Consider the following 25795-nt stretch of genomic DNA (forward strand, 5'->3'; position numbering starts at 1 on the left):
TGGGCTGCCGTCTATGGGGTCGCACAGAGTCGGACAGGACTGAAGCGACTTAGCAGCAGCAGGGCTTCCCTGGTGGCTCAGCTGGTAAAGAATCCACCTGCAATGTGGGAGACCTGGGTTCAATCCCTGCGTTGGGAACAGCTACTCACTCCAGTATCGTGGCCTAGAGAATTCCATGGACTGTATAGTCCATGGGGTAGCAAAGAGTCAGACACAACTGAGTGACTTTCACTCACTCACATAGGAGAATATAAACAAAGTAAACAAGATTGGTAGGGATATTCCTTATCTATTGGAGACGACTGAAGACACTACCTAGCTATGAGGTTTCCCTGGTGGTCCAGTGGTTAAGATTTTACATTCCCAATGTAAGATTCAACACAATCCTTTCAAAATACCAAGAGCATTTTTCACAGAACTATAACAAATAATTTTAAAATGTATGTGGAAACACAAAAGACTCTGATAGCCAACAATATTGATAAAAAAAGAACAGAGTTGGAGGAATAACACTTCCTGACTTCAGACTGGACTACAAAGCTACAATCATCAAAACAATATGGTTCTGGCACAAGAACAGACTCAGATCAGTGCAACAGGATAGAAATCCCAGAAATAAACCCATGCACTTATGGTCAATTAATCTACCTCAAGGGAAGCAAGTATATCTAATGGAGAAAAGACAGTCTCTTCAACAGTGGTGTTGGGAAAACCAGACAGCTACATTGAAAAGGTTCTAATTTCATTCTTTTACAACATCATATGCAAAGATAACTCAATATGGATTAAGGACCTAAATGTAAGAACAGAAACCATAAAACTCTTAGAAGAAAACACAGGTGTAATACTCTGACATAAATTATAACAATATTTTTTTGGAGGTCCGCTCCTAAAGCAAAGGAAATAAAAGCAAAATAAACATATGGTACCTAATTAAACTTAAAAAACTATTGCACAGCAAAGATAGCCAGTGACAAGACCAAAAGACAACCTACTAAATGGGAGAAAATATTTGCAAGTAATATGACTTATATAGCCCATGGTATCTCAAAAGAGCCAAACATGACTTAGAGACTAAACAACAACATAAGGGGCTAATATCCAAAATACATAAACAGCTCATACAATTAACAGCAACCTCCCCCAAACAACCCAATTTAAAAATGGGTAGAAGACCTGAATAGACATTCTTCCAAAGAAGACATACAAATGACCAACAGGGACTTGAAAAGATACTCAGCATCACTAATCAACAGAGAAATGAAAATTAATACTACAATGAGATAGCACCTTACACCTGTCAGGATGACTATCATCAAAAAGAATACAAATAACAAATACTGGTGAAGATGTAGAGAAAAGAGACCCCTTGTACACTATTGATGGAAATACAAGTTGGTGCAGCCACTGTGGAAAACAGTATGGAAGTTTCTCAATATCCAAAATACCATATGACCCATCAGTTCCACTCATGGGTATATAAAAAAGAAACCCATTAATTCAAAAAGAATTAACTAATGTTCATTGTTGTCGTTCAGCTGCTCAGTTGTGTTCAGCTCTCTGTGACCCCGTGGACTGCAGCATAGTGTCCTTCACCATCTCCCAGAGCTTACTCAGACTCATGTCCATCGAGTTGGTGATCCTTCCAACCATCTCATCCTCTCTTGTCCCCTTCTCCTGCCTTCAATCTTTCCCAGAATCAGGGTCTTTTCCAATGAGTCAGCTCTTCACATAGGCCAAAGTATTGGAGCTTCAGCATCAGTCCTTTCAACGAATATTCAGGACTGATTTTCTTTAGGATTGACTGGTTGGATCTCCTTGCAGTCCAAGGTACTCTCAAGAGTCTTCTCCAACACCATAGTTCAAAAGCATCAGTTCTTCAGTGCTCAGTCTTCTTTATGGCCCAACTCTCACATCCATATGTGACTACTAGAAAAACCATAGCTTTGACTAGATGGATCTTTGTTGGCAAAGTAATGTCTCTCCTTTTTAATATGCTGTCTAGGTTGGTTATAGCTTTTCTTCAAAGGAATAAGCATCCAGCAGCATTATTTACAATTGCCAAGACATGGAATCAACAGATGAATGTATCTTCTAGGCATCATGCTATACTGCTTCCACAGCATCACAGTAGCAGTGGTGGTGAAATATATTTATTCCGAATATGCTGTTTTAGTACCTACTTAGTGCTAAGCACTGTTCTTGGAATTTAGTTAATGATATCTCTCTCGATGGAAACTACATTCTAGTGAAAGATAAATACTAAAATATAAACAGGCAATGGGGGTGGAATGAATTGAGAGATTGGGATTGACATATATACACTATAGATACAACATGAAAAATAGATAACTAACAAGAACCTACTGTATAGCACAGGGAATTCTGTTCAATGCTCCATGGTGACCAAAATGGGAAGGAAATCCAAAAATGAGGGGATATATGTATATGTTCTCTGGTGGATCAGACAGTCAAGAATCTGCCTGCAAGGAAGGAGACCTGGGTTCAACTCTGGGTTGGGAAGATCCCCTCGAGAAGGGAATGTCAACCCATTTCAGTAGTCTTGCCTGGAGAGTTCCACGCACAGAGGAGCCTGGTGGGTTACATTCCATGGGGTCAGAAAGGGTCAGACATGACTTAGAGCCTAACACTTTCACTTTCATAGCTGATTCACTTTGCTGTACAGTAAAAACTAACACAATATTGTAAAGCAACTATACTTCAATAAATGTTTTTGAAAAAGAAACAACCAATATAAAAAAACATTACACTAAGAAAAGGAAATAAGAAGCAATATAAAAATAGTATATTAGGAGGTGATCAGACTTGTGGAAAAAAAAGAAACACTAGAACATAGTAAGAGGACTAGAGAACACGATGGGAAGAGCGAGCTAGGTGGATGAAGATGGGTGAGTTGAGATATTAACAAAGAATTGAAGACAAGGAAGTGAGTCAAGGGGATAAATGGAAGGAGGCAGCTACAACTAAATCCTTACTGTGGGAGCTAGGAGATGAACAGCCAGGTCACTGTTGCTGAGCAGTGTGATCCAGGGCTACAGAACAAGGGAGGAGTGATTGAGTGCAAATCTTGTTGGGCTTTGGTGGTTTTTACTCTGTAAAATGGGAAATCATTGCAGGATTAGGAGAAGAGAAATTACATAATTTTATAATAAGATCAAGTCTATTGTTTTGCTGAGAATAGACTGCAGGGAACAAGAGAAGCCTGTTGGGAACTACTGCAATAACCAGAAGGGGAAAAGCGATGGTGGATAGAAGCTGTAGCGCCAACAGATTTTGCAGATGGATAGATATGTTGCTGATGAATAGCAAGAGAAAATGAACTCTAGTGACCACTTACTGAAAGTGGGAGACGATGGAAGGGGAAGAATTAAGCATGGGTGTTTCGAGGGTAGTTGTTTTGGGCAACCATATGGATGTTGAATAGTGCTTTTCTTGTGGCTCAACTGGTAAAGAATCCGCCTGCCATGTGGGAAACCTGGGTTTGATCCCTGGGTTAGGAAGATCCCCTGGAGAAGGGAAAGGCTACCCACTCCAGTATTCTAGCCTAGAGAATTCCATGAACTGTATAGGCCATGGGGTAGCAAAGAGTCGGATACAACTGAGCGACTTTCACACACATGGATGCTGTTACACCTTGGAGTTTAGAGATCTGGGTTAAGGAAATAAATTTGAGAGTTGTAAGTAAAGAGGCAGTATTTTAAATAGAATAATGAAGGTAATGTTGGAAAAAATAATTAAAGCTATAGAAGTCATTTATCATAGGTTTACTAGACTGTTATGCACTATGCTCAGCCCTATGGATTGGTTAATTTAAGAGGTGGGACAGATAGGAGATATTTAGTATCAGGGACCAGAAGCCCAGTGGTCTCTATTCCTTGATCAGCTTTTTTAGGGAATGCTGTCTGTGACTGATGCAGTGGCAAGTGACACAGTCCTCTCTCCACCTCTAAGAGGGGTTGAGACAACTGCAAGGCTCCATCCAGAGATCCGCTTTCAAGCTCCAAACTGGGCCCCGCCCCACGCGCTTGCGCACAAAGGCCCATTCGCAGAGGGTGGGGCCTGAGTGAGTACAAAGGGGCCTAAGTAAGCTGCGAAAGGCGTTGCCAGGTAAAGGAAGCGTTGCCAAGGCCGTGACAGTTGGCCTCTGGCTGGCCCAGCCCAGGCCACGGATCCCGAGTGGAGAGCACGAGCACCACTGTGCTCGCTTGCAAGCTCCTGGGCGGGGCTCCCCGGCCTCTCAAGGATGGCTGAGCGAGGGTTACCCCTGCGAGCAGGACCCAAGGGTGAGAGGCCCCATTGCGGAGGGATGGGTGCGCCCTCTCCGAAGCCATCCAGGGCCCACCCCTTCTTCTTCAGGGTACCTGAGATTTGTCTGTCTCCCTCCTCTATTTTCTCGTTTCCTCTTTTTATGGAAGGGTCTTTAATTTCAACTCTCGGTGGTTTCCAGGCGGCCCTGTGCCCCCTTTGTCTTTAGGGGTCGCAATTCTGGGGCTCCTTTCTGAGTTCCTCCTACGGGGCGACCATTTGATCCCCAGTGTTGAGGACACGTTCTCCATCCCAGCCTTCTCTAGGCAGATTTTGCCTCACAGACGTGATTGCTGATTTCTGGCAGAAAAAAAAAAAAAAAAAAGTTTGAGGGACCAGAGAAGTCACATTAGTCACCTTGGAGGGTCCCCAAAAGGAGAGGCTTTATGCTGCAGAGGTACACAGCACACCTGGACGATGGACCACCAAGGCTTGGATTCTGGGAACCAGTTTTGTTGTTCAGCTGAACACCAACAACTTTGGGAACAGTGAGAAATTTAGAGGTTATCAAGTGACTTGCTAGTTAAAGGGCCCTTCTGACAAATCCTGCCTTGCCTAGGAACAGAAGAAAATAAAATGGGCAAAAAAATGGGAGATTAGCCTTACTGATGACTCTTGGAGTTTGAAAACTAAAAGCACTTTTAAAAGCGAGAAGAAGGTGACATGTTTGCACAGAAAGGAGTTTGACAGTACATCAAATGCTTCTTCTGTTAGATCTGAGCTTCAGATTGTCAGGGAATTAATATCAGTTGGATTTTTCAATACCCATGTAAATCCTAATACTGTTTAATAAAGTCTGATCTTTGCATAGTAGGGAGGCATTGCCATTTCCTGTGTCTCCAGATACACCTTAGTATTACAGAGGTAAAAAGTATTTCATATCAGTTATTTTTTGCTACAGCTGTCATTAAAACTTACAAAGTGCTAAAGGTTACCAGCCGAATTAGTGCAGTCACTGAATTTCTGAGAATCACTGAAATCTTTAAGGAATTTTAAGTTGATTTTTTCCTATTTTTAGTTTCATTCTGTTTTTAGTAAATAGAAAGCTGTAAGAAGGTTTCGCAGGTGGCACAGTGGTAAAGACTTCACTTGGCTTTAACGTCATAAGCATTCACTGTTATAACTGAAATTCAAATTCACTTACAGAATCTACTTTATTAGGTCTAATTTAATGTATTTCAGCTAATAGAACCATACTGAAATAGAAAAATGAATTCAAGGAATCACGATGAAAATTCTGGGCACTACTTTCATAAATGACTATAATATATACTGATATATAATAATTATAATATTAAAATGCAATATACATATATAACATGTACTATAAAATATTATTGTTCACTGTTCAGTCACTAAGTCATGTCTGACTCTTTACGCCCTGTGGTTTGCAGCACACTAGGCTTCTCTGCCTTCTCTATCTCCAGGAGTTTGCTCAAACTCATGTCCATTGAATCAGTGATGACATCCAACCATTTCATTCTCTGTTGCCCCCTTCTCCACCTGCTCTCAATCTTTCCCAGCATCAGGGTCTTTTCCAATGAGTCACCTCTTCACATCAGACAGCCAAAGTATTGGAGCTTCAGCTTCAGTCCCTCCAATGAGTATTCAGGGTTGATTTCCTTTAGGAATGATTGACTGGTTTGATCTCCCTGCTGTCCAAGGGACTCTCAAGAGTCGTCTCCAGCACCACAGTTTGAAAGCATTATTTCTTGGGCATTCAACTTTCTTTATGGTCCAACTCTCACATGCACACATGACTACTAGAAGAACCATACATAACTTTGACTATATGGACCTTTGTGATGCCCCTGCTTTTTAATACGCTGTTTAGGTGTGTCATAGCTTTTCTTCCAAGAAGCAAGCAACTTTTAACTTCAGGCTGCAGTGATTCTGGAGCCCACTAAAATAAAATCTGCCACTGTTTCCACTTTTCACTATCTATTTGCCATGAAGTGATGGGACTGGATGCCATGATCTTGGTTTTTTGAATGTTGAATTTTAACCCAGCCTTTTCACTCTCATCTTATATATAATAAATATTAAATGAATGATATTTTTGGGTAATAAGTAGCTGAGAAAACAAGTGCAAGATTATGTCTTTGAAAAATTGGCTATACAAATTTGATGACTATACAGTTATTTAAACTAGAGTCGAAAATTTAATTTCAGGAACTAAGTTGTTTTATTTTTAAAAATTTTAATATAAATTTATTTATTTTAATTGGAAGATAATTACTTTACAATATTGTATTGGTTTTGCCATACTTTGACATGAGTCCACCATGGGTGTACATGTGTTCTCCATCTTGAACCCCCCTCTCACCTCCCTTCCCATCCCATCCCTCAGGGTCATCCCAGTGCACTAGCCCCGAGCACCCTGTATATGCATCGAACCTGGACTGGCAATCCATTTCATGTATGATAATATACATGTTTCAATGCCATTCTCCCAAACCATCCCACCCTCGCCCTCTCTCACAGAGTCCAAAAGACTGTTCTGTACATCTGTGTCTCTTTTGCTGTCTCACATGCAGGGTTATCGTTACCATCTTTCTAAATTCCATATATATGTGTTAGTGTACTGTATTGGTGTTTTTCTTTCTGGCTTACTTCACTCTGTATAATAGGCTCCAGTTTCATCCACTTTATTATAACTGACTCAAATGTATTCTTTTTAATGGGTGAGTAATACTCCATTGTGTATATGTACCACAGCTTTCTTATCCATTCGTCAGCTATTGGACATCTAGGTTGCTTCCATGTCCTGGCTATTATAAACAGTGCTGTGATGAACATTAGGGTACACGTGTCTCTTTCAATTCTGGTTTCCTCGGTGTGTATGCCCAGCAGTGGGATTGCTGGGTCATATGGCAGTTCTATTTCCAGTTTTTTAAGGAATCTCCACACTGTTTTCCATAGTGGCTGTACTAGTTTGCATTCCCACCAACAGCGTAGGAGGGTTCCCTTTTCTCCACACCCTCTCCAGCATTTATTGTTTGTAGACTTTTGGATCACAGCCATTCTGACTGGCGTGAAATGGTACCTCATTGTGGTTTTGATTTGCATTTCTCTGATAATGAGTGATGCTGAGCATCATTTCATGTGTTTGTTAGCCATCTGTATGTCTTCTTTGGAGAAATGTCTGTTTAGTTCTTTGGCTCATTTTTTGATTAGGTCTTTTATTTTTCTGGAATTGAGCTGCAGGAGTTGCTTGTATATTTTTGAGATTAATTCTTTGTCAGTTACTTCATTTGCTATTATTTTCTCCCATTCTGAAGGCTGTCTTTTCACCTTGCTTATAGTTTCCTTTGTTGTGCAAAAGCTTTTAAGTTTAATTAGGTCCCATTTGTTTATTGTTGCTTTTACTTCCAATATTCTGGGAGGTGGGTCATAGAGGATCCTGCTGTGATTTATGTGGAAGAGTATTTTGTCTATGTTCTCCTCTAGGAGTTTTGTAGTTTCTGATCTTACATTTAGATCATTAATCCATTTTGGGTTTATTTTTGTGTATGGTGTTAGAAAGTTTCATTCTTTTACACATGGTTGACCAGTTTTCCCAGCACCACTTGTTAAAGAGATTGTCTCTACTCCATTGTATATTCTTGCCTCCTTTGTCGAAGATAAGGTGTCCATAGGAGTGTGGATTTATCTCTGGGCTTTCTATTTTGTTCCATTGATCTATATGTCTGTCTTTGTGCCAGGACCATACTGTCTTGATGACTGTGGCTTTGTAGTAGAGCCTGAAGTCAAGCAGATTGATTCCTCCAGTTCCATTCTTCTTTCTCAAGGTTGCTTTGGCTATTCGAGGCTTTTTGTATTTCCATACAGATTGTGAAATTATTTGTTCTAGCTCTGTGAAAAATACTGTTGGTAGCTTGATAGGGATTGCATTGAATCTGTAGATTGCTTTGGGGTAGTTTACTCATTTTCACTATATTGATTCTTCCAATCCATGAACATGGTATATTTCTCCATCTATTTGTGTCCTCTTTGATTTCTTTCACCAATGTTTTATAGTTTTCTATATATAGGTCTTTTGTTTCTTTAGGTAGATATATTCCTAAGTATTTTATTCTTTTCGTTGCAATGGTGAATGGAATTGTTTCCTAATTTCTCTTTGTTTTCTCATTGTTAGTGTATAGGAATGCAAGGGATTTCTGTGTGTTGATTTTATGTCCTGCAACTTTACTATATTCATTGATTAGCTCTAGTAATTTTCTGGTAGAGTCTTTAGGGTTTTTTATGGTAGAGGACCATGTCATCTGCAAACAGTGAGAGTTTTATTTCTTTTCCAATCTGGATTCCTTTTATTTCCTTTTCTGCTCTGATTGCTGTGGCCAAAACTTCCAAAACTATGTTGAATAGTAGTGGTGAGAGGGGGCACCCTTGTCTTGTTCCTGACTTTAGGGGATGCTTTCAATTTTTCACCATTGAGGATAATGTTTGCTGAGGGTTTGTCATATATAGCTTTTATTATGTTGAGGTATGTTCCTTCTATTCCTGCTTTCTGGAGGGTTTTTTAAAAAATCATAAATGGATGTTGAATTTTGTCAAAGGCTTTCTGTGCATCTACTGAGATAATCATTTTTTAATTTGTTAATCTGGAGTATTAAATTGATTGATTTGTGGATATTGAAGAATCCTTGCATCCCTGGGATAAAGCCCCCTTGGTCATGATGAATGATCTTTTTAATATGTTGTTGGATTCTGTTTGCTAGAATTTTGTTAAGGAGTTTTGCATCTATGTTCATCAGTGATATTGGATTGTAGTTTTCTTTTTTTGTGGCATCTTTGTCAGGTTTTGGTATTAGGGTGATGGTGGCCTCATAGAATGAGTTTGGAAATTTACCTTCCTCTGCAATTTTCTGGAAGAGTTTGAGGAGGATAGGTGTTAGCTCTTCTCTAAATTTTTGGTATAATTCAGCTGTGAAGCCGTCTGGTCCTGGGCTTTTGTTTGCTGGAAGATTTCTGATTACAGTTTCAATTTCTGTGCTTGTGATGGGTCTGTTAAGATTTTCTATTTCTTCCTGGTTCAGTTTTGGAAAGTTGTACTTTTCTAAGAATTTGTCCATTTCTTCCAAGTTGTCCATTTTATTGGCATATAGTTGCTGATAGTAGTCTCTTATGATGCCTTGTATTTCTATGTTGTCTGTTGTGATCTCTCCATTTTCACTTCTAATTTTGTTGATTTGATTTTTCTCCCTTTGTTTCTTGATGAGTGTTGCTAATGGTTTGTCAATTTTATTTATCTTCTCAAAGAACCAGCTTTTGGGTTTGTTGATTTTTGCTATGGTCTCTATTGTTTCTTTTGCATTTATTTCTGCCCTAATTTTTAAGATTTCTTTCCTTCTACTAACCCTGGGGTTCTTCATTTCTTCCTTTTCTAGTTGCTTTAGGTGTAGAGTTAGGTTATTTATTTGACTTTTTCCTTGTTTCTTGAGGTAAGCCTGTATTGCTATGAACCTTCCCCTTAGCACTGCTTTTGTAGTGTCCCATAGGTTTTGGGTTGTTGTGTTTTCATTTTCATTCATTTCTATGCATATTTTGATTTCTTCTTTTTATTTCTTCTGTGATTTGTTGGTTATTCAGCAGCGTGTTGTTCAGCCTCCATATGTTGGAATTTTTAATACTTTTTCTCCTGTAATTGACATCTAATCTTACTGAATTGTGGTCAGAAAAGATGCTTGGAATGATTTCAGTTTTTTTGAATTTACCAAGGCTAGATTTATGGCCCAGGATGTGATCCATCCTGGAGAAGGTTCTGTATGTGCTTGAGAAAAAGGTGAAATTCATTGTTTTGGAGTGAGATGTCCTATAGATATCAATTAGGTCTAACTGGTCTATTGTATATTTTAAAGTTTGTGTTTCCTTGTTAATTTTCTGTTTAGTTGATCTCTCCATAGGTGTGAGTGGGCTATTAAAGTCTCCCACTATTATTGTGTTATTGTTAATTTCCCCTTTCATACTTGTTAGCATTTGTCTTACATATTGCGGTGCTCCTGTATTGGGTGCATATATATTTATAATTGTTATATCTTCTTCTTGGATTGATCCTTTGATCGTTATGTAGTGTCCTTCTTTGTCTCTTTTCACAGCCTTTGTTTTAAAGTCTATTTTATCTGACATGAGTATTGCTACTCCTGCTTTCTTTTGGTCTCTATTTGCATGGAATATCTTTTTCCAGCCCTTCACTTTCAGTCTGTATGTGTCCCTTGTTTTTAGGTGGATCTCTTGTAGACAACATATATAGGGGTCTTGTTTTTGTATCCATTCAGCCAGTCTTTGTCTTTTGGTTGGGGCATTCAACCCATTTACATTTAAGGTAATTATTGATAAGTATGATCCCGTTGCCATTTACTTTATTGTTTGGGGTTCGAGTTTATGCACTCTTTCTGTGTTTCCTATCTAGAAAAGATCCTTTAGCATTTGTTGGATAGCTGGTTTAGTGGTGTTGAATTCTCTCAGCTTTTGCTTGTCTGTAAAGCTTTTGATTTCTCCTTCATATGTGAATAAGATCCTTGCTGGGTACAGTAATCTGGGCTATAGGTTATTTTCTTTCATCACTTTAATTATGTCTTTCCATTCCCTCCTGGCTTGAAGAGTTTCTATTGAAAGATCAGCTGTTATCCTTATGGGAATCCCCTTGTGTGTTATTTGTTGTTTTTCCCTTGCTGCTTTTAATATTTGTTCTTTGTGTTTGATCTTTTTAATTTGATTAATATGTGTCTTGGGGTGTTTCTGTTTGGGACTCTCTGGGTTTCTTGGACTTGGGTGATTATTTCCTTCCCCATTTTAGGGAAGTTTTCAACTATTATCTCCTCAAGTATTTTCTCATGGTCTTTCTTTTTGTCTTCTTCTGGGACTCCTATGACTTGAATGTTGGAGCATTTAACATTGTCCCAGAGGCCTCTGAGGTTGTTCTTATTTCTTTTCTTTTTTTTAAATCTCTGTTTCCTTTATTTCCACCATTCTATCTTCTACCTCACTTATCCTATTTTCTGCCTCCATTATTCTCCTGTTGGTTCCCTCCAGAGTGTTTTTGATCTCATTTATTGCATTATTCATTATATATTGACTCTTTTTTATTTCTTCTAGGTCCCTGTTAAACCTTTCTTGCATCTTCTGGATCCTTGTCTCCGGGCTATTTATCTGTAACTCCATTTTGTTTTCAAGATTTTGGATCATTTTCACTCTCATTATTTGGAATTCTTTATCAGGTAGATTCCCTATCTCTTCCTCTTTTGTTTGGTTTGGTGGGCATTTATCCTGTTCCTTTACCTGCTGGGTATTTCTCTGCCTTTTCTTCTTATTTATATTGCTGTGTTCAGGGTGGCCTTTCTGTATCCTGGCAGTTTGTGGTTCCTCTTTATTGTGGAGATTCCTCGCTGTGGGTGGGGTTGTACGGGTGGCTTGTCAAGGTTTCATGGTTAGGGAAGCTTGTGTCTGTGTTCTGGTGGGTGGAGCTGGATTTCTTCTCTCTGGAGTGCAATGAAGTGTCCAGTAATGAGTTATGAGATGTCAATGGGTTTGGTGTGCCTTTGGGAAGCCAATATACATATTGAAGCTCAGGGCTATGTTCCTGTGTTGCTGGAGAATTTGTGTGGTATGTCTTTCTCTGGAACTTGTTGGCCCTTGGGTGGTGCTTGGTTTCAGTGTAGGTATGGAGGTGTTTGATGAGCTCCTATTGATTAATGTTCCCTGGAGTCAGGAGTTCTCTGATGTTCTCAGAATTTGGACTTAAGCCTCCTGCCTCTGGTTTTCAGTCTTATTCTTACAGTAGCCTCAAGACTTCTCCATCTATACAGCACTGATGATAAAACATCTAGGTTAATGATGAAAAGTTTCTCCACAGTGAGGGACACCCGGAAAGGTACACAGAGTTACATGGGGAAGAGAAGAGGGAGGAGGGAGATAGAGGTGACCAGGAGGAGAAGAGGGGGAATCAAAAGGGGAGAGAGCAAGCTAGCCAGTAATCACTTCCCTATGTGCTCTCCACAATCTGGACCCCTCAGAGATGTTCACGGAATAATACAGAGAAGAGAAAAGGGAGGAAGGAGAGAGAGGTGGCCAGAAGGATAAAAGGGGGAATCAAAAGGAGAGAGACAGATCTAGCCAGTAATCAGTTCCCTAAGTGTTCTCCACAGCCTGGAACACACAACGAGATTCACAGAGTTGAGTACAGAAGAGAAGGGGGAGGGAGGAGATAGAGGCGACCTGGTGGAGAAAAAGAAGAGACCAAAGCGGGAGAGACAATCCAGCCAGTAATCTCACTCTCAAGTAAAAATAGGTACTGAAGATTGGGTTCTTTAAGGTACAAAATTGATAACAAATATCAAAAAGCAAAGATTAAAAATCTAGAGTAGAGGTTAGATTCTCAAAAATACAATATTAAAGAAAAAAACCCAAAGTCACAAAATTATGTATATATGAAGTTTGCTTTTAAAATAGGTCCTTTTTTTTGCAAAGTAATAGTAGGTTATAAAAATGAAAATTAAAGGAGTAATAGAGGACTTAAAATTTTAAAAAAATATTTTTAATTAAAAAATGATAATAGTAAAAATATATCTAGAACTTTCTCTGGTGGTGTTGTGGACAGTGTGGGGTCAGTTCATTTTCAGATAGTTCCTTTATCCAGTTTATACTTCTCAAGATCTATAGGCCCCTTCCTATGTAGTCGTTGCTAACTGCAGGGTTTTAATCTATTGCACCTGTCACTTCCAAAGCGATTCCCTCTATTCATTTTAGCGTCTCTGTTTGCTGGCCTGGGATTTCTTTGGAAGGAATGATGCTAAAACTGAAGCTCCAATACTTTGGCCACCTCATGCGAAGAGTTGACTCATTGGAAAAGACTCTGATGCTGGGAGGGATTGGGGGCAGGAGGAGAAGGGGACGACCGAGGATGAGATGGCTGGATGGCATCACTGACTTGATGGACGTGAGTCTGAGTGAACTCCAGGAGATGGTGATGGAGGGAGGCCTGGCGTGCTGCGATTCGTGGGTTCGCAGAGAGTCGGACACGGCTGAGCAACTGAACTGACCGACTGACTCAGTGTCTAATTTCCACCCTGACACAAGGGGGCGATGGTGGTCACTTTTTTAGGCTCGCTTGTTCAGTCGTGCTGCAGGGAGGGAGGAACACTGCAAACAAATATCATTGGCGTGTGTGGGGAGTGCTCACAGTGTCTCGGCCACAATGGGTTTGCCCCCGCTCATAGCATGTGTGCTTTCCCAGTCTATAATGTTCAGGCTCTAGGTTGCTCTGCTGGGAACTGTCTGAGGTGGGCCCTGGGTTGCATGGACTTTCCAGGTCTAAGCTGCTCAGATTCAGATTCTCGGGTACTCCGCAAAGGCACAGACTTGGTTGGGCCTTCGTTTTGTGCCCTTCCCAGGTCCAAGCAGCTCAGATGACCAGGTGCTTGGCGAGTGCAGTCGCCCCCAGTTGGGGGCTTTGACTTATTGCCTGCCCCATCCCTGCTGCTCAGTTTTCTGGGTGTACAGTAGGCGTGCCTTCTCAGGTGTGCCGTGTGTCTCTTCTGGGGAGCTGATCTCTGGCTGCGACCCTCCGGGTGGATATCGACCATCCAGAATCCCAAGAAGTCTTGGTTAGCAACGAAGCCTGCTTGCAGGTTGGTAAATGATGCCTCTCTGGGGCCGCGATTGCCCCATTCTGGCTCTGGTTGCCCTCCCCTGCCTGTCTCCGGTGGGGGATGGGCTGGTCTGCAGCTGGCTAGCTCTGCTCAGTCCTTTGTTCTGTGAGCAGGCCTGGCGGTGTCTTAGGTTAGGGCTTTTCACAGGATAGCTATCCCACAGTTTGGGTTGCTATCTCTAGTTAGTTCTCTCAGATTGCCCTTGGGGCACTCAGGGCTGGTCCTTACCCTAAGCAATGCAGCCCCCGCCTCCCTGTCCAGTCCCCACTTGCTAGTGGCGAATGCCGGTGTCTGCGCTGCTTCTCTGCTGGGAGTTGCTGTTAGACACATAGTCTGTGGGTTTTAATTATTTATTTATTTTTCCTCCTGGTTATGTTGCCCACTGAGGTTCCAAGGCTCGCCACAGACTCCCCGGTGAGAGTGTTTCCTGGTGTTTGGAAATGTCTCTCTTTTTTAAGACTCCCTTCCCAGATGGATCTCCACCGCTACCTCTTTCGTCTCTCTTTTTATCTTTTATATTTTTTCCTACCCCCTTTCAAAGACAATGGGCTGCCTTTCTGGGTGCCTGATGTCCTCTGCCAGCATTCAGAAGTTGTTTTGAGAAATTTGCTCAGCGTTCAAATGTTCTTTCAATGAATTTGTGGGGGAGAAAGTGGTCTCCCTCTCCCTATTCCTCTGCCATCTTAGCTGTCTTGCTCCTGAGTTGTTTTAAAATCAGTGATCTCAGTACTAGGACACAGAGACAGCTTTTACCTACTGCGTAGATGGTCCATCTTCTCACATCAGAGCACAGTCACCTGAGTTACTGGCCTGCAGTGAGTGGCATGTTTCCAAACAGTTAAGAAAAGAAAAAGGAGGAGACCATTGCTTCCCCATAAGAAGAAAAGGAAGACTGATCTTACATTCCCTTTTTAGGGAAAAAGAGGGAGATAAAATTTTGAAAATGATTAAATAAAATAATGATAGGATACTTTGACAATCTCCTGAGCAGTTAAAAATAAGAGAGTGAGGAGTGGCTTCCCTGGTGGCTCAGTGGTAAGAATCCACTTGTCAGTGCAGGAGACACAGGTTCAATCCCTAATGTGGGAAGATTCCATGTGCCTCAGAGCAGCTAAGCCGGTGCACCACAGCTATTGATTCACCCGGGAGTCACAATTACTAAACTTACGTGCTGCAACTACTGAAGCCTGTGCACCCTAGAGACCATGCTCTACAATAAAAGACGCCACGGCAATGAGAAGCCTGCACTGCAACTAGAGAAAAGCCCGCACATCAAAAAAGACCTAGCACAGCCAAAAACATAAATAAATAAAATTAAAAACAAAAGTAAGAAAAGGATTTCGGAAATGTGTAAACTATTATTTGAAATGCCAGAATCAGTCTGCACCACTTAAGACATCACTCCAGGATTGACTTTATTTCCAAAATAGAACATGGATCCTTCTTACTTTTGGAATTGAATGTTTAAAAAGCTAACATATTTAATGGGATTCTTAACTCTAATTTTTAAAAAATCTACTTTGGTTCATTCTTAAAGGGGTTTCCCAAACTGTCACTACTCTGTTATCTAATGAACTTTTTTTTAAACATCCTTCAGAAATACTTAGTAAGAAGACCTGTGTAGCCATGGCTAGTTCTGACGTGAAACCAAAATCAATAAGTCGTGCCAAAAAATGGTCAGAAGAGATAGAAAATCTGTACAGATTTCAACAAGCAGGATATCGAGATGAAATTGAATATAAACAAGTGAAGCAAGTTTCTATGGTAAGATTTATGCCTCTACAAATCTGAACTCAAAATGAATTTGTTAGAGGGTGAAACGCACTAAAAAATAAAAAACAAACAGAAAACCCACCACCAATAAAGTACTAGAGAATACTGAAAGGGAATTCTACCCCAACCCCCTGATTTTATGATAAAGAGACTAAGATTCAGAAGAATGATTTTCTTGCTGCAGGTAGACTGCAGCAAGAGGTCTCAGCACAGAAACATTAAGAATTTTCTAGCTTTTACTGAGCAACTGTGCTGTGCCAGACAAATCCTTTATGGTAGGCCATAACTCTCATTAGGGTGAGGGTTCTGATAAGATAAGTTCTCTTATCAGATATTCAGTTTGTTTCCTTTCTGTGTTTTTAAATTTCAGCTGCAAATTATATGCTTAGTTGCTCAGTCATGTCTGACTCTTTGCAACCCCATGGACTGTAGCCTGCCAGGCTTCTCTATCCATGGCAATTCTCCAGGCAAGAATACTGGAGTAGGTTGCCATGCCCTCCTCTAGGGGATCTTCCCAACCCAGGGATCAAACTGGTTCTCTTGCATTGCAGGTGGATTCTTTATCAGTTGACCTACCAAATTCTGCCTTAGGCAACAAAATCTCCTGACTTTGGCTGTATACTCCAGACTTTCGTGAGAGAGTGGAGACATGGTTTTGCTTTTCAAAGACTAGACAAAATCTAGATATGGCCCTAGTTTATAATGTGTTTTTAAAAATTCATTTATGCTACTGAATATGGGGAGACTGAGTTTTGAGGAATATTATAGAATATGATATAGTATTCATAAATGTATATTAGGTTTTGGAGTTGATATTACCACGAAGTGTTTATTATTGTTTATTTTCAAATTGTTTTATTATTTTTTTAGAGACTCATTCATGAGCAGGTTTTTCAGATCCCCTTATTTTCTTTCTTTCTTCATTCTATTTGTTGATCTCTACTCCACATTTCCTAAAAAACTAGACAGAAAAATATGATGAAGGCGACCCAGAGCTAAAGTGTAATAGACTCTTTTGTTTAATGGACGTTAACTTAATAGAGAGTATTAGCAGTGGTGAGGTATGAAATTTAAAATACTCTCTAATGAGGGTTTGACTGATGACTGTGACCTTCCCACATCCATTTTTTCAATTCTAGTAGCATTTTACATTTTGGCCCACATTACCAAAAGGGAGTTTTCATTACTTTATTATCTGTGGCTTTTAAATAGGCAAAACACAAGCATTAACATTTTACCGCAGGTCAGAAATAAGCTCCATATACCTTGCCTTCACACTGGGACGCCCCTGAAAGGTGTATAAGACCCAAAGACCCAGGGACATACAGGCACTCCCGCATCTACACCACCATTACAGAAACTGTTGGGACTGAGCTCAGAGATGAGATCAGATTTAAGGGAACACGAAGAACACCTTTAAAGAGAAAGTCCCCAAAAAGCACCTGAGGGATTTGTGTGTGTATGTGTGTATAATGAAGGGAAGAACACCACTATCCATTGAATGACTTGACAATTACAGAGGTGTTTTATATTTTACTTCTGTGTATATTTTTTGGGTACCTGCCCTGTACCAGTTTCTGTGCCAGAAGCTTTAAAAAGATAAATATAAAATCAAGTGCCTGACCTCAGGAAATTTAGTGGGCCAGTGGAAAGAGTACAGACTGTGAAATCAGTCTGCCCAGGCTTTGCATCCTGGCTCTCCTCCTTGGCTGTGTAACCCTGAACAAGGTTAATGCTTACCTTGCAGAGCTCAAGTGTAAAAGGGCAATGCCAGTGCCTGCTTTGGAAAAATGTCTCAAATTAAATGAAATCAAGCGTTGGAAATACCTGATTTTGTGGTGCTCGGTAGTAATTCTTTGAGTGAATGGTGTTTGGTGAATGATAGCTCTTATTATTCTTGTATCTTGGAGTGGAAGATTAAGAGTGACAAACAATGGAAACTTACGTGAGTGAAAATATATGCCCCCCCCCCAGATTAGAGGAACATAAAAATTTCTTCCTTTAAGGACAATCTTCCAAAAGGGCTTTGTGCCCCAAGAGGCATTTGCAGTGGGCTGTAGAGGATGGACAGGATGATACCCAAAGGCTTGCTTTGATTGGCAGTTGTCTGAAGGGCTTGAGCGATGGTCTTTGTTCTTATCTGAAGTACATGTCCTTATAGACACTGTCATTACTGACTGATTTCCTGCCCAAGGAGAGCTGACTTGAGGATTATATCAACCCCCCAACCCCATCCCTACCACCACTCTCTAAGGAATGAAGTTTTCCTAGGTTGAATGGGAGTGATGGGTAGAAAGCCAAGAAGGAAAAATTATGAAACAGTGAAGGGTTATAGAAGGAAAAAAGGCTAGAGGTTGATGAGACAAAACCAATATAGCTACTCTGAGGTCCCTCCTGATTTCCAGGGACAAAGCAGCTGGAAGCAGGACCTTGGTCCTTGTCTTCCTTGAAGAAATATTCAGCAGAGAGACTGTGAAGCACATAAAGTGTTTATTGGAAGCAAAGAACCTGTAGAGGAACACCTGGGCGGGCTCAGAGTGAGCTGTACCCAATAGAGGTGGCTTAGATCGCTGATATGGGGGGCAGTCACCTGGGTTATCTCTGACTGGCTGTCTTGTTTGTGCCTACATTTGGTCTGACTCAAGGTCCTTCATGGTGGACGTGTGTGCATCTCTCACCCAAGATGGATTCCAGTGCAAAGGTGTCTGGGAGGTTGGCAGGATATACTGTGAGCTGGTGGCTCCTCCCTCTTTTGTCCCCTTCTGAGACTGATGATCTCCTCTGTGCGTGTGTCCAGCTGGGAAATCCCCTTGACCACAAGAATGAGAAAAATGGGGTCGCTTTGTCTTCTGCCCCAGTCAGGGCTCTCATCCTGCTGGTCTTACCTCACAGTGTCGGCAGAAGTGGCCGCAGCTGCTCAGCCTGGGCCCACCTGTCTCCTTCCTCACTCCACATGAAGCGCTGTGGGTAATTCTAAACCAGCTGCAGGCTACTGCTTCTTCACTGAGTGAGGTGGTTGGGGGACCCTAGTAAATGAGAGAGCCTACTGTTGGCCTCAAGAGAAAGAGAGTGGTAATAATGTCTTGAGAACTTCTTTCTTTCTCCACTGAGGGTAGTGGAAACCACGAAGTCAAGCAGGCTTGACCTAAGTGATGGAAAACATCGCTTTTCTCTGTGATGTACCTGTCAGAGAGCCTGCCAGGGTTCATCAGATAGACTGCTACCCATTCTTGCTAACTCCTAAATAAATGAAATGACAGGAGAAAGCAAAAATACATTGTTAGAAAATAAAAGATGTATATCCATTTATATTTGTGGAGCTTCTGTACTCCAGTTTGGAAGTTGTGGTTTATAAGTCTGGAGAATGAGTAGCTGCCAGTAGAGATGATGTTGAAGAACAGGACTTGGTTTTGAATGCCATGAACACAAAATCCAAATAATTGGGTTTTGACAGTGATGGAGTAGACTTCACACCATCCAGAAGCAACATATCCAACAAGAGCAGAAATGCACTGGCCTGAGCAAGAAGGTATAATGTGAATTCACAGAGGAAGGGAAAAAAACAGTCCAAAGTGGATCAAGCCAAACAATCAAGTAAGCAAACCAATATGGCAAATGAGAAAGACTAAGGTGGAGAAGCTAAGAAGAGGTTGCTGAAGACTCTGTTCATGACCTCAGATTTCTATGAAAATGAGCTTCAAGGTGTGCGTGTGAAATATGGACATGAAATACACATTCATCTTTAGAGACATCCAGTCTAGCTTCTTACTGTTGCCTGAGCCTAGCCCTAATTCCCTCCTTAGGTATTATTTTCAGAAGTTAGTAAGTGATAATGCCTAAAATCATCTGTACATATAAGAAGAATAAAGTTTAGATTATTCTGAATGTTTTATCTTGGCTGCAGAGCAGAAATTTAAATCTAGAAATTGGGATCTAGGGAGAAGCATTGAACCAGGTGTCCTTCAGTATAAGGTTACAACGTAAGACAAGTGTGTTGTATGTGTGTCTTTTATGTGTGTGTGTCTATGTGTCTACAAGTGTAAGACATCACTAAGAGCTCTGTTTGGTGTGACTTGCACTTTTAAAGGTTTGATAGTGAACCGTTATATGGAAGGACCATTACAATGTTTGTGTTTTGGTTTTGGATGCACAGGTAGATCGTTGGCCAGAGACAGGATATGTGAAGAAGCTTCAGAGAAGGGACAATACTTTCTATTACTACAACAAACAGAGGGAGTGCGACGACAAGGAAGTCCACAAAGTGAAAATTTATGCTTACTAGCCTTTCTTCTCAGTATTGCTTGCTGTGATCTTTTTTAAAAATCTGTTGTTTCATTTGACATCATGTAAGTGTCATTTTACAAAATACCCACAAGTGCAGACTCTGATGGAATATTTTGAGACACCAAAAGTTGGTCTCTGGTAATCATCTCCTTTTGTTCTAAAATATAACTGCAGTAGCATGCCACTGATGCCCACCTCAGTCTGGTTCTTCCTGTTTTAACTGTGGTAATGTTAACAGCTGTGCAGGGGAAGAGAAAGCCCCCCCACCTAGGAAACCATTCAAGTGGTTGTGTAGAGGTTAGGCCCACCCCCAGCCCCCCAGCCTTTACCACTTCACTAGACCGTCACTTTGAACTGCCAGATCTGCATTTTGTGGCCCAGGAGCTTTCCCTTGCCTCTAGATTCCTTTGCTTTTCACTGAATTGCCAAGAAATGACGGTGGCTGGGGCAGACAGGTGCCAGCCACCTGCTTCCTCTAGAGGAACGTTAATCTCCTGAGGTTAATCTCCAGTCACATGCCACAGTATCTCATTGGATGACGTAGCAATTGGTTATCTCCCTTCCTCACCCCTTCCCCCACTGCCCTGCTGGTCCTCTTCCTCTGAGTCACTTCCTTGGACTTGAAACCTTGTCCTGGGTCAGCTTCTGGATCGCCCTTGAATCACCGCCACAGAAAATATGTTCCAGTGCTTCCTTTAATCACTGCAGTAATAGCCCAAGAACAAGGAAGGCTATTATCCTGGAGACTTAAGAAGTGCCCCCAGATCAGTGAGTCCTGAGGACTTTGAATTTAAATAGATGAAAGATAGCCTTTTATTGTAAATTTTTGTCACTGGGCTTCCCTAGTGGCTCAGATGGTAAAGAATCCACCTGAAATGCAGGACAAGTGGGTTCAATTCCAGGGTTGGTAAGATACCCTGAAGTGTATGGCAACCCACTCCAGTATTCTTGCCTGGTGTCCCCTGGACAGAGGAGCCTGGTGGGCTACAGTCCATGGGGTTGCAAAAGAGTCAGACACAAATAAAGCAACTTAGCATGCATGCATGAACAAGACTTTTTATTTCCCATTGATAAGTTCTGACCATTAAATAGATTCACTTCATGAGCTTGATAGTTTACGGGTGAACGATGTTGGATACATTGGATCTCTGAAGAAGATTTAGCTTGGGACCAGGGACCAGAGTTGATCACTCAAGAGCTTATATGTAGCAGAGTTTCCTTAAAGTATAAAAAGGGACAGAGAAAGCTTCTGACATAGACATCAGAAGAGGGATGGAGAGTGCCCCCCTTGCTAGTCTTAGCAATGGAGCTATACACTTTTTCAACTGATTATTACAATAAATGAAAAGAATGTCTCAAGGTTGTAAAGGTCTTATCAGACCCACTCCCAGAATATACATTTTTATATGACAGAATTAGTCAGAAGGTTCTCAAGAAGGAGAAACATGTTCTCAGCCAAGATACAATGTTATATTAACTATGACAAAGCAGTGTAGAAAAAAAGTGTGTCCTTTTCTCCTCCTTGAGAACTCCAGACTCCTGTCTCCTCCTTGGGGACCCCAGACTTCTTATCAACCTACCCAGGAACTGACTCAAGCTCATATTTATCAATTCATTCAACTCCAGGCCTGCTTCTGCAGAACTCTGTGGTCTCATGAAACTCTATTAGTTTTCCTCGAAGTTGTGCCTTTTCAGAACAAACACATTATGGAAAGGACAAATAGACCAGCAAGCCTCTTATATGCCTTTCACATGCTGCCTGGTGTCATCTTATTGACCACTTGTTTCAAGTCATGTTTCTGTACCTCTCTGGTACAGAAACCTGATTTTCCAGATTTGACAGACCACTAAGTTGCTGAGCATAGGAGGTCTTCTGAACCTGATCACGCTTTTAAAAAAAATTTCCATGGTAGAATAATTGACCCCAAAGACAGCCACATCCTTAACCCTGGAACTTATGGGTATGGCACATTACCTGGCTAAAGAAACACTGCTGCTGCTGCTGCTAAGTCACTTCAGTCATGTCCGACTCTGTGCGACCCCTAAGATAGCAGCCCACCAGGCTCCCCCGTCCCTGGGATTCTCCAGGCAAGAACACTGGAGTGGGTTGCCATTTCCTTCTCCAATGCATGAAAGTGAATGTGATTAAATAGAGAATTTGATATAGGGACATTAACCTGGAAAACAGCAGACCCCATGAAATCATCCAGGTCCTTAAAGAGGGCAGCAGGCAAGTCAGAGTCAGAGGAGATGTGATGAAGGAAGCAGAGGTCTGAGAGAGGTAAGGCAGAAGCCAAAAGCCCCCCAAAACCACATAAAGCCCCTAGAAGCTTGAAAAGGCCAAAAATTGATTCTCCCCTCCTAGAGTTTCCAAAAGAAACACAGCTCTGCAGACCATTTGGTTTTGCCAAATAAGACCCCTTTTAGACTTCTGGTTTCTAGTCCTGTAAGAGAATAAACTCATATTGTTCTACACACCAGTTTATGGTGATTTATTACAGCAGCATCAGGAAACAGACATTGACACAGCACAGATAAAGCCATTAACATCCATAGTCTTGAACCATCCATGGCCTGCCATTTCTGATATTTTGTTTCAGGCTAAGGTTCAATCCAAGAGGGACTTCTCTGGTGGTCCAGGGGTTAAGGCTCTACCTTTCAATGCAGGGGTCGTGGGTTCCATCCCTGGTTGGAGAACTAAGATCCCACATGACTTCAAAAAGTTTGGAGTGAGGCCAGACTTAAAAAAAAAAAAAATCAATCCAAAGAAGTTGCTCAGGCAGTGTTTTAGTAATTAGCGTGAAGGTTCTAACTGCCACAGGACCTGTGCAGCAAGACTCAATTCACAAACATGGCCCTAGGGGCTATGACATGCAGTTTTGGTTCACAGAGTCCACATGACTGGCACTTTCCGCATATGCCTTATGGTAAGCTCAGATGGTGCCAATTTTCCTTAACAAATGCAAAAGCCACCTTCTTCTTGGCCGTTCTTCATAAGTGCTGGTGCCAGCTGACCACCATGGTGCTAGAGAGCAGCGTTCGCAATCGCTCGTAGCAGGGTACCTGTTCTGTAGTGGGACTCAGCCCACAAGCCTTGGTCCGTGGTGGAAACTGCCTCCCTGCCAAGAGAAGCCCAGTCCTGTTCCATGATGGACAGTGGTATATATATACACTCCATTGTGTATATATACCACAGCTTTTAGAAAGATGGTAATGATAACCTTGTATATGAGACAGAAAAAGAGACACAGATATATAGAACAGACTTTTAGACTCTGTGGGAGAGGGAGAGGGTGGGATGATTTGGGAGAATGGCATTGAAACATATATAATATCATGTAAGAAACAAATCACCAGTCTAGGTTCGATGCAGGATACGGGATGCTTGGGGCTGGTGCACTGGGATGACCCAGAGAGATGGTATGGGGAGGGAGGTGGGAGGGGGGTTCAGGATTGGGAACACGTGTACACCCGTGGCGGATTCATGTTGATGTATGGCAAAACCAATACAGTATTGTAAAGTAAAATAAAGTAAAAATAAATAAATTAAATAAAATACTTAGTAGTATAGTATGAATTTAAGGTTTTCAGGCTTTTTGTGGCATTATGTTGGTTGAACACTAGGTCAATTGACTTGTTTCTCAGGACCAATATCACATGTGGCTCAGTGGTAAAGAATCCACCTGCAATGTAGATAATGCAAGGAGACTTGAATTTGGTCCCTGGGTCAGGAAGATCCTCTGGAGAAGAAAATGGCAACCCACTTCAGTATACTTGCCTGGAAAATCCATGGACAGAGGTGTCTGGTGGGCTACAGTCCAAGGGTGGCAAAGAGTCGGACACAACTTAGTGGCTAAACAACAGCAGTGGGAATCTGCTATGTAAAAAAGAGAGCCCAGCCTGGTGTCTTGTGATGATCTGGAGGGGTGGTATTGGGGAGGGGAGGGAGGCTCAAAAGAGAGGGGGTGTATAAATATATAATTACGACTCATTTGCATTGTTGTTTGGCAGAAACCAGCATATTGTAAAGCAACTATCCTCCAATCAGAAAGTAAATAAAGAGAAACAAATACCATATATTAACACATATAGGTGGAATCTAGAAAAATGGTACAGATGAACCTATTTCCAGGGCAGGAATAGAGACACAGACATAGAGAATGAACACGTGGCCATGGTGGGGGAAGGGGAGGGTGGGATGAATTGGCAGACTTGACATATAGACACTGCCATGCATAAATGGATAGCGAGTAAGCTGATGATAGCGCAGGGAGCTCAGCCCGGTGCTGTGCGGCAACCTAGAGGGATGGGATGGGGGCATGGGGAGGAGGAGGGTGCAAGAGGGAGGGGAGATATATATATATATACATACATATAGCTGATTCACTTTGTTGTACAGCAGAAACCAACACAACATTATAAAGCAATTATCCTCCAATAAAAATAAAGTTTTCAAAATGCGACAGAGAGCACACATGGATGAGTTACAGTATGAAATGTGCTTCTTCCTGACCTATGTGTCAAGTCAAAAATGCTGAAAATCACTGCTTGGGCCCAGTCAGCCACACTCCAATTTTAATCAGGGTCCTCCAGAGAGATCACCATCTGGGACCCAGATTCTCAGACATGCCCCCATCAGGCCAATTAGAGCAGATGCTTGGAACTCTTAACTGAGACCTCCATGCCCTACTCTTATAGAATGGGATAGAATACAATAGAACCAAAAGGCTGACTCTCCCTGGAATGACAGGGAAACTCCTGCCTAACCACATGAGTTGGGACAATGGTCTTTTTCTGTCCTGAAATTTCAGCTCTTCTTAGATCCTGAACCCACTGGTTTTCAGACTGAAAGTTATACCATTCACTTTCCTCGGTTTCCAGCTTGCGGACTGTAGAGCTTGGGACTTGTCAGGGTCCATAGACACCTGAGTCAACCCCTTATAGGATATTCTTTATATTTCCTGTTGGTCCTATTTCTTCAAAGAACCCTGACTAATACAACCGTCCCACCAGAGGACCCACCATCCAGTCAAGGAGATAAACTCATGATGAACCGAGTAACAGGGCCCAGCAGCACATCATCTGATGCCAAAGCATGGGTAGGAAAAAAAAAAGAAAGAAAGAAAGAATACTGTGGGCTGCAGAAATTAGGAGAAGCTTTTTTAGAGAGCTTGGGACATGAGCTGAATCTTGAAGGACTAAAATCTGATCAGAATAGGTCTAGTCATAGGTAGAGAATGCCCAAACCTGTAATAGGTACTTCCTGTACCTGCACATAGGTCTTGCCAAATTAATTTCAAATTGGGTTAGGTGGCTCCTTGGGGAGCAGCAATAACAGCTTATTTGTGTTTGCACCCAAGGCACTGATGTGTGGTAAGTACTAAGTCAGCATTTGTTAAATGAATAAAGGATGGTGCCAACAGAACTACCACAGTGAGAAATGCCACTGATAAGAGATTTAGGTGGACAAAGATGATGTAAGTAAATCCAACAGGGTTCGTTTCTCTACAGGAGAACATGCAATCAGATTGTACAGCAGTGATGGGTCTACAACTGGCAGACAACTTTCTGGGCTAAAGGTGACTCCAGCAAGCACTCAGCTATGGATGATAAGACTTGAGTAGCTGAGTATGGAGGAGGGTCATTCTCTCTCTGAAGAGGGCCAGCCTCATCTTCCTAGAGAACTTGTAAATGTGCCTTTTAGACTATGTTGGCAACCCTGCCACCTGGACCAAGTGTCCTTCTTCCATCCCAGGGTCTGT

The 25795-nt window shown here is 41.5% G+C and overlaps 1 protein-coding gene across 1 annotated transcript; it reads left to right on the forward strand.

Moving 5' to 3' along the window:
- Window positions 1-4171: 4171 nt before the first annotated feature.
- On the forward strand, window positions 4172-20133 carry MEIG1 (meiosis/spermiogenesis associated 1). The gene is made up of 3 exons (XM_069547555.1): window positions 4172-4304; window positions 15574-15740; window positions 19903-20133. The coding sequence occupies exons 1-3, from the start codon at window positions 4265-4267 to the stop codon at window positions 20029-20031; spliced, it is 336 nt and encodes a 111-aa protein (XP_069403656.1). The 5' UTR covers window positions 4172-4264; the 3' UTR covers window positions 20032-20133.
- The last annotated feature ends 5662 nt before the right edge of the window (window positions 20134-25795 follow it).

Source organism: Ovis canadensis, chromosome 13 (genome assembly GCF_042477335.2).
Source record: "Ovis canadensis isolate MfBH-ARS-UI-01 breed Bighorn chromosome 13, ARS-UI_OviCan_v2, whole genome shotgun sequence".
NCBI classification, from domain to species: domain Eukaryota; kingdom Metazoa; phylum Chordata; class Mammalia; order Artiodactyla; family Bovidae; genus Ovis; species Ovis canadensis.

Coding starts and splice junctions, on each gene's coding strand:
- MEIG1 (XM_069547555.1), top strand. CDS start 4,265: ATGGCTGAGCGAGGGTTACCCCTGCGAGCAGGACCCAAGG. Junction 4,305..15,573: donor CCTGCGAGCAGGACCCAAGG/GTGAGAGGCCCC, acceptor AACATCCTTCAG/AAATACTTAGTAAGAAGACC. Junction 15,741..19,902: donor AAGTGAAGCAAGTTTCTATG/GTAAGATTTATG, acceptor TTGGATGCACAG/GTAGATCGTTGGCCAGAGAC.